The 13,239-nt window shown below is 41.3% G+C and overlaps 1 protein-coding gene across 4 annotated transcripts in view; it reads right to left on the reverse strand.

Annotated features, from left to right (window-relative positions):
* The window catches only part of sbf2 (SET binding factor 2), a 110,349-nt gene that overhangs the window by 42,816 nt on the left and 54,294 nt on the right, over window positions 1-13,239 (reverse strand). For all 4 annotated transcript variants that reach the window (XM_078248231.1, XM_078248213.1, XM_078248240.1 and 1 more), the window contains 9 exons: window positions 12,781-12,889; window positions 12,202-12,315; window positions 11,116-11,193; window positions 10,770-10,883; window positions 9,777-9,905; window positions 9,398-9,496; window positions 9,045-9,249; window positions 8,150-8,259; window positions 7,190-7,339 (listed from right to left, as the gene is read on the reverse strand). In XM_078248231.1, coding sequence (XP_078104357.1) covers window positions 7,190-7,339; window positions 8,150-8,259; window positions 9,045-9,249; window positions 9,398-9,496; window positions 9,777-9,905; window positions 10,770-10,883; window positions 11,116-11,193; window positions 12,202-12,315; window positions 12,781-12,889 — 1,108 coding nt within the window. The remainder of the gene's footprint in view (window positions 1-7,189; window positions 7,340-8,149; window positions 8,260-9,044; window positions 9,250-9,397; window positions 9,497-9,776; window positions 9,906-10,769; window positions 10,884-11,115; window positions 11,194-12,201; window positions 12,316-12,780; window positions 12,890-13,239) is intronic.

Genomic DNA, 13,239 nt, shown 5'->3' on the forward strand with positions numbered 1-13,239 from the left:
CAAGGTGCTGGAAAGGAGGGTTCGGTCGATAGTCGAATCTCAGGTTGAAGAGGAACAATGCAGATTCCGTCCTGGTCGTGGAACAACGGACCAGATCTTTACTCTCGCAAGGATCCTGGAGGGAGCCTGGGAGTATGCCCAACCAGTCTACATGTGTTTTGTGGATCTGGAGAAGGCGTATGACCGGGTGCCCCGGAAGATACTGTGGGAGGTGCTGCGGGAGTACGGGGGTGCCTTCTCAGGGCCATCCAATCTCTGTACGACCAAAGCGAGAGCTGTGTCCGGGTTCTCGGCAGTAAGTTGGACTCGTTTCAGGTGAGAGTTGGCCTCCGCCAGGGCTGCGCTTGTCACCAATCCTGTTTGTAGTATTTATGGACAGGATATCGAGGCATAGTCGGGGTGGAGAGGGGTTGCAGTTCGGTGGGCTGGGGATCTCATCGCTGCTTTTTTGCAGATGATGTGGTCCTGATGGCATCATCGGCCTGTGACCTTCAGCACTCACTGGATCGGTTCGCAGCCGAGTGTGAAGCGGCTGGGATGAGGATCAGCACCTCTAAATCGGAGGCCATAGTTGTCAGCAGGAAACCGATGGAGTGCCTTCTCCAGGTAGGGAATGAGTCCTTACCCCAAGTGAAGGAGTTCAAGTACCTTGGGGTCTTGTTCGCGAGTGAGGGGACAATGGAGCGGGAGATTGGTCGGAGAATCGGCACAGCAGGTGCGGTATTACATTCAATTTATCGCACCGTTGAGACGAAAAAGAGAGCTGAGCCAGAAGGCAAAGCTCTCAATCTACCGGTCAGTTTTTGTTCCTACCCTCACCTATGGTCATGAAGGCTGGGTCATGACTGAAAGAACAAGATCCAGGGTACAAGTGGCCGAAATGGGTTTCCTCAGGAGGGTAGCTGGCGTCTCCCTTAGAGATAGGGTGAGAAGCTCAGTTATCTGTGAGGAGCTCGGAGTAGAGCCGCTGTGCCTTTGCGTCGAAAGGAGCCAGTTGAGGTGGTTCGGGCATCTGGTAAGGATGCCCCATGGGCGCCTCCCTAGAGAGGTGTTCCGGGCACGTCCAGCTGGGAGGAGGCCTCGGGGGAGACCCAGGACTAGGTGGAGGGATTATATCTCTAACCTGGCCTGGGAACGCCTCGGGATCCCCCAGTCTGAGCTGGTTAATGTGGCCCGGGAAAGGGAAGTTTGGGGTCCCCTGCTGGAGCTGCTACCCACGCGACCCGACCCCGGATAAGCGGATGAAGATGGATGGATGGATGTTTTACATTCTTGAACTAGATTGCCATACAAGTCTCACTGAAGAAAAGGTATTGCATAAAATCCAGTCATTTTGGCTATAACATGTTGTGTCCATTTATCAAGAAGCCACGACTAGCGAGAAAGCAAATTTAATTCTCTTTTTTTTTAAATTTTGTTTGATCAGGGAATAGTTATTATTATTATTATTATTATTAATATTCCCTCCTTGACATTTACACACCACGCCAAAGTGTCTTTGTATTTGGGATTGTTTCAGGTCAAAGAGGCAGCACTTAGTGGTGCTTTCAAGAAAATGGTATTAAGATGAACAGTACATTAAGAGGCTTAGAGCGGAGGCAAAAAAAAAAAAAAAAACTTTTCTTGCAGCGATCGCAGAGAACAATGAGAACAGGAGAATAAGAGAAAAGGCCGCAAGTTGGACTTAAAAGTACTTCACAGGAAATTGGTACTTGTCTCTGGTAAGCTTTGTTGGGATTTATTTATTGAACACTGTAAATGAGAATGGCCAGAGGAAACTTGATTTAAGACCTTGTACAAACAACAGCACTGATTCTGACTTGGTGCCGCACCTCATGACCCACAGTGGGAACTCATAATTACTGTATACTGTAAATAACACGCATTTCCCTCTTTTTATGTGACGTGAAAATGCAAACACACACACACACACACACATCAGAGTAGTAAATTTGCCAGGAGAGATAGGGAGAAGAAGGCTGCACTTTCTGATAGTGGTCTGTGATGGGGAACTCTGGCACCGCCACACAAGAATGTACAGAGGGGAGAAAATGCAAAACACAAGTTCCACAGCGACACATGAAAGGCGGCGCCGCCCCCCGTCGACTAAGCAACACAGTTTGTGTTCTATTTTTTCTTGTCACTTGTGTTTTTCTTTGCAGTTATTTGGGCTGTGGTGAAATTTTCCAGCTTGGAGCGGCACCAAAGCATTGTTTACCAGCATCCTTAACAATGCTGCAGGTCACAGGAGTTCATGGAGCCCAGTCAAAATAGAACAACAACTGGAAACACACAGGCAGAAAAGTGTGAATAATTAACAAATAAGCATTAATCCCAAAAAGAAGAGTGAAGTTCAGCGATGCATGTCATCGGTTCTTTGAAAAAGAAACTTATGAAGACAGACATTTATTTTTTTCAGCGCTGAAAAGGCGGAAGTCTTGCTTCAGAGGAAGAAAAGCTTTGTCCATAGGCTGCATCAACACATCATATTTCATATAAAGTAGACATTATCAGGTTTACTTAAGCCACACTTGTTATCACCAACAAACCTCTTCCTTAGAAGTAGAAAGAGAAGAAGATGATTTATCTTCTGTTAGCAGACAGAGAGGCTAAGTGACAGCTCAAAAGCTTTGGAGGTCAACTAACAAAGTGAACAGATAAGCAGTAATATCTACAGCAGGTCAGAGAAGTTGAGCAGAGCTGTTTCTAGTCTATCAGCATCACATGAGGAGCTTGACAAAAGGTAAAAGTATGACTCAATCATTGCCATAGCCGAAATAGAGCCAAATGGTGCAGGGTGGGGAAATATGTTACATGCTTTTTTTGGGATTTCAAAAATGGAGGGAGAGGGGGGTGTTGTGTATCCCCACATTTCTGTTTGTGAGGACACTGTGCCTCCTATTATTTTCTGTAAGTGTCACCTCATTCTTAAAGCAGCAGGAGCTATAATGGCTATGATGACTAACAGCTATTCTGTTTCAGGCACTTACACAGCTAGCAAAAACAAGAAGCACAATTGTGAGACAGAAACGTTGAAGGATGTGAACAAAAAGCAGCTTCCTGTGTGTTCCAGAGACACAGGCACAAACTGACCGACACATGCAATGTTTGTATGAATCTTTTGTGGCTACAGACACACACACAAAGAATTTCTAAATTTAGAGGCTATTAATGTTAATTGTGTCTTGAATCACTAATGAAGAGGAATAAGCCACATAGTTGACCTCTGTGCTGTCCAGATGAGCAACAAACAGAGATTCCATAGCGAAAGCATGAAATGTGAGTCGTGCAGATGTTTACCTGGTCATACTGTTGGACGTCCTAGAGAAACAGTTATCAACATGGGAATGATACCCAGTTCAGATTCCCAGTGGCCATGTTACGTAAGACAGTCCATCAAGGCCACTAAGGCAGACAGAGTCCATGTTCTCACAGCATAAGACAAATTTATGATCTAAATAATGTAAAAATATAATCATCTATTCACTTTAAAGGAGATGTTCAAAGTGATTAAAGCACAGCAGGCAGCCTTTCAAGAGGGGGGGGGGGGACAGACACAGTTGGTATGTGCTCCAGACAGGCCTGATAAAGTGCTTCTTACTCTCCAACAACATCTGTGTGTAACGTGCGTTCTTGCACACTGTTCCACATCAGACGGTCAAACTCATGCGGAACTCATGGACTCCATGCCGTTGCAGCCGCTTCCCATGGACCTCCCGCCCTAATCCCCTCTCACAGTAAACTGCCATTCAGAGTGTGTTTTTGAGCACCATCATGAGGCCCTCGGCCATGAGAGAGCAGAGCGCAGAGGGCTCATAATCCTATCTGACAGGAAATGGTTGGGATGCCAGGATACATCCACAGCAGGACTCATTCCCCCACATGGCTTGCGCAACGTTTACTTCTAAAAGCTGGAGCACTGACCAGTGCACACGAACACGCACACAAATAAATGTGCAATTAACTCAAATACCTTAATAAGGGTCATTCATTCATGGCAGTCACAGCACAGATAGGGATTGCAGCAGATGTTTAGACAGGAAAAATGCATCACTAACTGTATTAACTCATTCCAGAGAATGTATCACCATTTTTTTTTTTTACAAATACAAGTTACAGTACCAACTGATTCAAACCTTTGACCTGTTGTACATATTTATATTACATAACGCTTCCTGCGGCTCTGCTTCCCTGCGAACACTGATTGCAACCAGACAACAGAACCGTCACTTAGCCTGGAGTTGACAGTTAAACGATAAATGTTATAATTGGCCTTATAATGACGATGTCATTGAAAATCAATGTGTCACCTCAACATGGACGCCAGAAATCCTAATGAGGCAACATGCTGTCATTGTACAAATAGCAAACAACATTTAGCGAATAAGTCACCTTGGCTTTTGTTAGGCACAAAGGATCACACACGCACACACACACGCACGCACATCTCATTTTGGGGTTCTTACGTGGCTGGGCGTTAAAAGAAATGGCAGAGTGCAGAATATGAAAGTAATTAGTGTCCCAGCAATTTACTATTTATATTTCTTTCACAGCTCATCTGGGACAAATCCCTCACAACCGAGCTAAGACCAAGAAATGAAAGCCAGGAACAAATGACTGGCTTCCATCTTGAAGTAAGAGAAGAAATGACAAAACAATACACAATAAAATCTAAAAACAAACAAACAGAACAATATTATCCCATGTTGCGGTTAACAAAAGTGTACTTCTTCTATGACTAGGATCATGCATTTCATATGTATCTCCTTTTGGCATCCTTCGGGGAGGTATGCTGCATTTTTCATCACTTCGTGTTGAAGCTTATTTTGGGTCTAGCTTTGAAACAATTCGAAAATAATGTATCACTCATCTGTGCCAACACACAAAAAGACGCACTGGCTGCCTGGCTATCAATGAAACAGCATGCAGTTTTGCATCAATATAGACTTTAAATATAATTCAAGTCTTGACTAAAAAGGCCATGCAAAAGAGATGGTTTTATCCAGACATCTCGCCACTTTTTGGCTTTTGAACAAATGCACATCACGGACAAACTGTTTCCAGGAGCAGAGATGAGCTCTGAGCTGCTCGGACAGTAAAGACAGTCAGACATTACACAGCATAAAAGGGATGATACAACAACCTTTTCTTTTCACCTCTTCCTGCATGTGTGGAAAGACATTAATAATTATGTTTGCAAATCAGTAGCCTTGCCATTATATTAGCCAAAGTCAACAATTTTGCACTTGGCCTCATTTTGTCCCGTTGTATAATTGTGGAGAAAACGACACGTCAAATGACCTTGCATGTCCCTGGCCCGAGCAGATGGTGGGATAAATTGGCTTTCCATCATTTTGGGAGGGGAAGAATGACTGGAATCTAAAGTCACTCCATAAAAGCTGCACTCTGTGAGGACTGCTTAAAATTATTAAAATCCCTGGAAGGGGCTGATTCAAGGCAGTAAAACATGAGGAACTACCAATAAAGACTCGGCTGCTCTGGTTGAGTGAAGCCTCACTCACTCTTTATGAGCTGCACAAAAACACATTACTTACTCACTTTGACAAGTAGCCGAGGCATGAGGGCATCAGAAAGAGACAAACATACTATCTGATAAACAACGAGCAGTATTGCAGTGGCTCAGTCATACAACATGCTAGCAGATGTAAATAAAGACAGGTTGAGAATAAACTAAACTATTGCATAATTAATAATAATAACTGCATTGCGGTTGTATGCCTCCGCCAACCAGTCAAGGTATTAAGTGATTTTTTTTTGGCAAAACGTAGATGCTTCACACACACATCTTCAACCCGGCAGCACAGAAGATCTAAACAATCACCAGTTTCAAGAGTAGTGTCACCAATTCAGTATCCGACCAAATGTCTCCCCTTCTTTTCCTGAGTTATGGCGCTGTATAATGGCCAGAAAAGCATTTTTGCAGATATTTTTTGGGTCAAAATGTGGGTCAGGAAAATATTTTCAGGTCAGATCTGTTGAGCAAGCCTAGGAGGAAGATATCTGCTAACCTTTACTGTTGTCTGTTGGCTAAGAAATGTTATTGAATTGGATGCCTGGGTGGCCTAGAGGTGGGGCGCTTGCCGATGTATAGAGGCTCAGTCCTAGATGCAGAGGCCGTGGGTTCGATTCTGACCTGCGGCACTTTCCTGCATGTCATTCCCCCTCTCTCTCACCTTTCATGTCTAAGCTGTCACAATAAAGGCCTAAATGCCAAGAAAAATAATCTTAAAAAAAAATTTGAATTAATCTTTGAACAATATTCTAGTATGATTTTTTTCAAATTATATTATGTTCTATTCTTATAAGAACAACAATAAATAACAGTTCAGGTCAAATTCCTGTTTGAATAACAAACAAAAAAAGTTTAAATTTATATACAGTCTTAAAATGTCAGTTATTTTCAGCAGATCAACATGTTGAAAACCACATCATTCAACAGTAAAAACCCGGATAAAATGTTGATGACATCACAGTTACTGACGTATGTTGCAATGTCACTGAATATTGCATCATGTGTTTGGTTAGACAGATTTGTTTTGTAGTTGTTTTTAATAATCAACCGAATGTTCAGTCAACCAGATGTCAGAAATGAACATCACAGTTTTCTCGAGTCCAAGGCAACATCTTCAAATCGATTGTTTTGTCCGATTAAACAGTCCAAAACCCAAAGCTATTACATTTACAACAATATAAAACAGAGAAGTGCTGCAAATATTCACTTTCAAGAAGCTAGAAACAATGAGGCGCCTGGTTAGCTCACCTAGTTGAGCATGTACAGAGGCTCAGTCCTTGTCGCAGCGGCCGCGGGTTCAGTTCCAACCTGCGGCCCTTTGCTGCATGTATCCCCCCCATCTCTCCCACTTTCCTTACAATCTGTCCTATCAATTAAGGCAATACAAGCCAAAAAAAGAATCTTTAAAAATAAGCTGGAAACAATGAATGACGGGTAATGTGTTGCTTGATAAATGACTTAAACGAAGTTTGATTATCAAAGTCATTGTGAATTTATTTTTGATAAAAAAATAAAAATAAAAAAAATAAAAAAATCAAGACTTTTTAAAGTAATAGAAAACACTTCCAAGGCGGCATGGAGTATTTTACACATTTCCATCAGTTTCCAGTACTGATGCAGCAGAAAGGGTCTGAGACTTGTGTTGGCGTGACTTACCTGAAGGGCACAATTCATCATACGAATGATGTAATCAAACTGTTGGTGGTCCAGTATGGCGCGGTTCTGCTGAACGTGAAGACTTAGTTCCTCAGTCAGACACTGGCGAGCTGCCTTGCCTTTAAGTGCTCGCAGTGCAGCCGGAAGTGTCTGTTGAGAGAAAAGTGGACAAAGAGGGTTTTAGAAGAAAAAAGAAATGCCTCCAAATAAAGTAACTGACCTGACAAGAGAGGTTGATTTCAGATCGAGAGAAGACAATTGACAATTTGTGATCGTTCAAAAAATGGGAAAAAACTTTGTTTCTTGAGATTTTCAGGCTTTTTGAGAAAGCAGGACCTTGTTTTATGAAATATTGATAAAGAGTAATTTGATTTGTTTTATCCATTCACTGCTAACAGCAACACGATGTACCAACACAGTACTTCGACCTGCTGTATGGGAATGGCCATTTGACAGAAAAGCATTTACAGGCTCATAGAGGATTCAGAGGATGCATGCTATGCATTCTTACACAGAGATGCAGGCCAGGATTATATAACTCCTATATGAAGCCAGTGGGATACATAAAGTAACTGGCAATCCAATTTTAAACACATTGAATGCATATTGGGTAGAATCCTATACATTGGACCACAACAAAGGGCATCTTAGTGCAGTGTAGATGGGCGTAGAGGTGAAACACAAATGACAGGAACTGATTAACCTCTGTGTTACAACAGTAACTATTGATTAGCAAAGATAGCCACATATCAACATGGATTCAGAGTGTTTGATAACAGGCCCTATTTATTTCTGTGTCTGTGTGGCAGCTGGGAGATATGAGGATAATGAAGGTGAAGAAAGATCTACAGTACAGCTCCATAACGGTCTGCTGGGTGGGTGCAACACAAAGCTGCCTCCAGTTAATGAGCTTGTTTAAAAGGTTGATAAGCTCCACTGATGATAGACATTGGGCATCACCTTTTCAGTCTCCAGGGTCTTGTTGTCAAATACGAAGGAAATGCAGCTCCGCACCACCTCCAGCCTGCGAGCGCTGTTAAACACGGAGCCAATCTTACCCATTATGGGCACTGGAATACAGAAAGACAGAATATGAGAGGAATCACTGCAGGTTGAAACTACAACTGCAGCAAACATCAGAGCATTTTCACAAGTCAAAGGTTGGTAGTATGTGTAAAGGAACTATGGTAAACTTTCCTTCATCTTACCAGTGGCCAGATCTCCCCAATTAGGCCAGCAGAAAAACCACCAAGTGACGTGTTTGACTTAAAACATGCCACTTCGAGGTTTGCTGCTGGCCCTAGGGCCTGTTGCCTGAACTACAGACTGTACTTCCGCATACGGACACAAAAAGTATCGAAGCGGATCAAGTGCGACAGTTGCCCCTCTCTCTCTTTCTCAAACTCAGACCGAACTCAGATTAAATTATAAAACTAGGCAGTGCTGTTCACATAAAAACCAAGTGGGGTTACTGTATTGCCTATTTCTCGCCTAAAATGTTTTCAGAAACATATTTCAGCTTTGAGCTTCTTAATGTTATACAAGCTGTTAGTTACCAGCCGGCCGCTGTCAACATGGACAAGCTTGACGTGCTTGCATAACGCCACCCACCAGCAGGAGCATTTATTGGTCCGGTACGGCACAGTGCATTCTGGTAGTTTTAGGTTTTCTACTGTTTGAGCGAAAGGGAATACCACACATTTTTATCTTAGTTTTCTCTGGTAATTTAGCACCAATTTCAAAAATGTTATCGCTATTCTACTGCATACACAGCCCAGTTTTATGGAAAGACACAAAACACTGCAGGTATGTAAAGCATGCATTGTACATTACAGCATTTTAAAGTTGCCCATACCGACAGGTGGTCCGGCAGGTACTACACACTTCCTCTCAGGTCGTGTAGAAGGAGGTGCGCTGCTGTGTTTTGCCACACCCTCCTGTAGCATCTTCTCCACCTTTTCGTCATCCAGCAGGGGGAAGGGTACCTGGTGCACCCGCAGGTGGGATCCCTCCGATGGCCGAGGCACTTTCTGGAAAGCCATGTGGGGGTTTGGGTTCTCCTATAGTACACCCACCAGGGAACCACATGTATTAATAGGATACCCAACTGTCTATACAGCAAAACAAGTGCACAGCATGCTAAAATGAGGACATATGTCCTACATGCCAAAAGAACAGAGATGTAGTTGTAGTTGCATGAAGTCTTACATTTCTGTATAGCTGCTCAGAGAATACCCTGATGTGCTTCTGCAGCTTGGCAGGGCTGACCTCTTCTTCCTTAAAGCTGTCAGTGTCTAAGGCGACCAGCTACAAAACACACAATAAAACAGTGTACAGTTTATACTCTATTAAAAGGGGTGGATAATCTAGTAAAATACATTGAAAAGTATCACAGTGCTCCTACGGCATAACTACTTGGCTATCATAACTGATAGTGTATCGTCCATATGTCACCAGTCCACATTAAAAACTATTTTATAGTCACTTCAGTGTAAAAAAAAAAGTTTGTGTATGAACTTCTCCACTTACAGCTAAAAAGCAAAGCGTAATAAAGTTCAGCTTTAAGTGGAGCATCATGGTACAGTACCTCATCAAAGAGATCGCAGGCTCTGTAAGGCGGACCTCTCTCTGAGACAAAGCCAGCGAAGGCCATGCCATCCAAAACCTTGGTCAGAAAATCATTCTCAATGAGGCCTCGCTGGCCCAGGAAGGCAGTCTGGATAATGTCAGAATTAGATCAGTTACAATCCCACACAGATGGGAGCAATGTAATCTTGTTCATATGGATATGCTGCAGACTGAAAAACAAGCATAGTGATCACAGCCATTTTTTGAATAAGATTACAAAATGTGCAAAAATATCTCTGCAAGGGGGCCTGAGACCGGCATCTTTAATTGTTGAAATCATGGATAAGTTCTTCAGCATGTACAAAAAAGGAAATAAATCAACTTATAAATGACTACATTCAAATGAATGTTATTTACTTTATGCATACTTATTTGTGCTTGTGGGTAGAAGAGATAAAACACAGTTCACACAAGCCTTCCCCCACTCAGCGATTCCAGGCGAATAAGCTGAGCGTTTGTTTATAATGTGATCCATGTGGGGTACTTTGAGGATGATGTGCTGAGCGGTTACCACGGAGACACCACAGACACGAACAAACAAAAAGCCCAGCACAAAACAACAATGTAAACCTAATACGTTTCATATGGCTCTTTGCCGGGCTTTGCCCAAGGTTATGGGACTGTGTCCGAAGCTTGCATAAACAAAAAGATAGCATCACGGAAGAGTCATGGAGCCTCAAAAACACATTTATAACAACATGCACACTCACACATCCACACACAAACACACACTTTATACAACCCTGACAGCTTTATCCGTCAGGTCTTTACACGTAATTCCACCCTCACTACTGGAATCCAGCTACAAACATTCTTGGCAGTTAAAAAAGAACAATGTGTTTGCTGCAGAGCAATTACTAAAGGAGTTTAATCCAAGGTCATGTATTGGAAAATAAGGTTTTTGCAAAATCTGAATGTCATCACTGGGAATTCCATAATGTTGTTATCTTACCTTGTGAAAGTGAATAACGGGTTCAGAATGAATGCGGATGAGCTGCAGGCAAGACCTGTAGCCCTGGAAGAGTTGTGCAAACAACCTGAGAAAGACAGACCTCACCTCCTTGTCCTGGAACATACACACACAAACATGACTCATCAAACAGCTATGCCACAAATGCAGTTAGTTGTTAGTTAAGTTAATTAGGCAACATAGTTTTTTTTCTTAAGGGTTATAGATTACTGTCAGTTAGTGCCCTCACTGATGAAGGCAATCATGTCGTCCTCCCACATGAGGACATATGCCTTCACCCAGAGGATCATGAATGAAAAGAGGGCATGCGATACTAATGCTGACTTACCAACAACTTGAGGTTGGAGGGTGCAGTGCGAGGCGGAGGGAACGCATTGTCTGCTATCTCCAGATCAGGGTGCAAAACCTACAAAGAATAACATGCTTTTATGTGGAGTAAGTGAACATTTCTTGTGCACAATGCGTAACCAGATTAAATACAGCATACCCTAAAAAATTGTGATTTAATTAAGAAAGGAAAAAACATAAATTTTACCAGCAGTCACTGAGCATGTTGTATGGAGGACGGAAGCTGCCCAAATCAAAAATAAATAAAAGATTTGATAAATAAATGATCTAAAAATAGTATTAAAAATAAATGCAGGCACTAATTAGTTGATAAAATTAAGCTCGAGCAAACTCTGCTGTTGATCAACTCATAGGCGAAAAGTTGACCCCTATGACACACTTTGAATGACAGCCCCCTCATTTACATAATAAAGAAGACATGCATATAGACATGTATAAAGAAAATAATAGATAAATAAATAAGTTGAGGGTAAAACAAATAGGGGGTGAAATGCAAAGAAAAAAATAATCCATAAATACATTTAAAAATGAATAAATACATTTAAAAATAAATACTAAATAAATGCAAAAATAAAATTAAAATATATAAAAATTTAAATTAATAAAATAAATAAATACATGGGAAAATTCAGTAGGAAAGTAAATAAATAGGGGAATTAATACAAAGGTAAATACATAAATAAATAAGCAAATTTAAACAAAACAAAATTATTTGTCACACATCAATTAATTAATGCCAATATTAATTTTTTATTATTGGTACATTTAATTGCCTATTCATTTATTTATCAAGGAATTTCTTAATTTTTGTTGTTGGCAGCTTCCACCCTCCATACATTTGAGTATAAGAATCCAAGAATTACTCTGTATGTATTAAAGTGGTTGTCTGTGTGAAAGACAGACAACCATTGAGACTTGTGTATTTGCTGTTCAAAGTTGAATGATTTCATGAATAAATACATTTTTGCTTGCTCACTTTAAATGTCATCATAATATGATTATTTAAATAATATGGCTGCACACTATGTGTGTGTGTGTGTGTGTGTGTGTCTATGTTTGTGCTTACCAGGGACAGGGAAGTCTGTGTTTGGTGTAACAGAGGTTCAGGGAGCAGGGACAAATGGATGCACTCAGGAATTTTTATTGTTCCTCCATCCAGGTCAGCAATAATAACATCTAACTGATATACACACATAAAACACAGACAGGTCAGGTGGTTTGATTGCAGCTGGAGAGAGTACTGTGAGGAACGACACGTAAGCCTGACAAAGTTCAGCCGAAACCAGTTTAATAAACATCTTGTTAAAGGGCAGATTACTTCATCTTTGTGTGTTTTTCTTTTGTAATGTTGCAACAACCGAATTTCCCCGCTGGGGTTCAACAAAGGTGTATCTTATCGTATCTCAAAAACATCTTAAATCTAAAGGACGTTTTAGATTAAAAAAAAAAAAAAAAACTCCCCTTGTCAGTAGAAAGTCCTAAAATATAATGCATCCTGACATTTAAGATATAAAAACACACTCTAAAGACTACAATACTTGTTAATGATTCACAGGTGTTTGACAGCATTCAACAATGTATGATCTTCTAGTTCTGCATGCAAGTAAGAGAGATTGCTGGATGCCTGTGAAACATCTTCACTCACCAAATCCTGGATTTCAGTCTGAAACATGGAGTGCACTCCGATGATGAAGGGGGTGGGTGAGCTCAACACCTCCAGCAGCCGCGAAGGCAGAATAGGGATGTATGGGTAACTGAACACAGGAGAGGACATACCAGTGAGTACACATAGTTGGTACAATAAGACTAGGAAGACAGATGGGGAAGAATTGAGAAAGCCTAAAATATACTTCCCTGTGTTTAAGTGTACGTTGTTATGAAAGTAAAACTCAAATGACTAAACTTAAAAAGATGGCATTAAAGATAAAAACTGCGCCTGGCACTAATGTGATGTTCATACATCTTGCAATCATATCATTTAAAAGCTCTGGACATTTACATAATCATCATCTTCAAGAAACTATGGCTGCACAAAATGGACATTAGAATTACATCAATACTCTCTCCTCTCTATCGCTTTTAATTTGTCTACCTTTTTTAGCTT

This window comes from Sander vitreus, chromosome 1, assembly GCF_031162955.1.
Source record: "Sander vitreus isolate 19-12246 chromosome 1, sanVit1, whole genome shotgun sequence".
Lineage (NCBI taxonomy): Eukaryota > Metazoa > Chordata > Actinopteri > Perciformes > Percidae > Sander > Sander vitreus.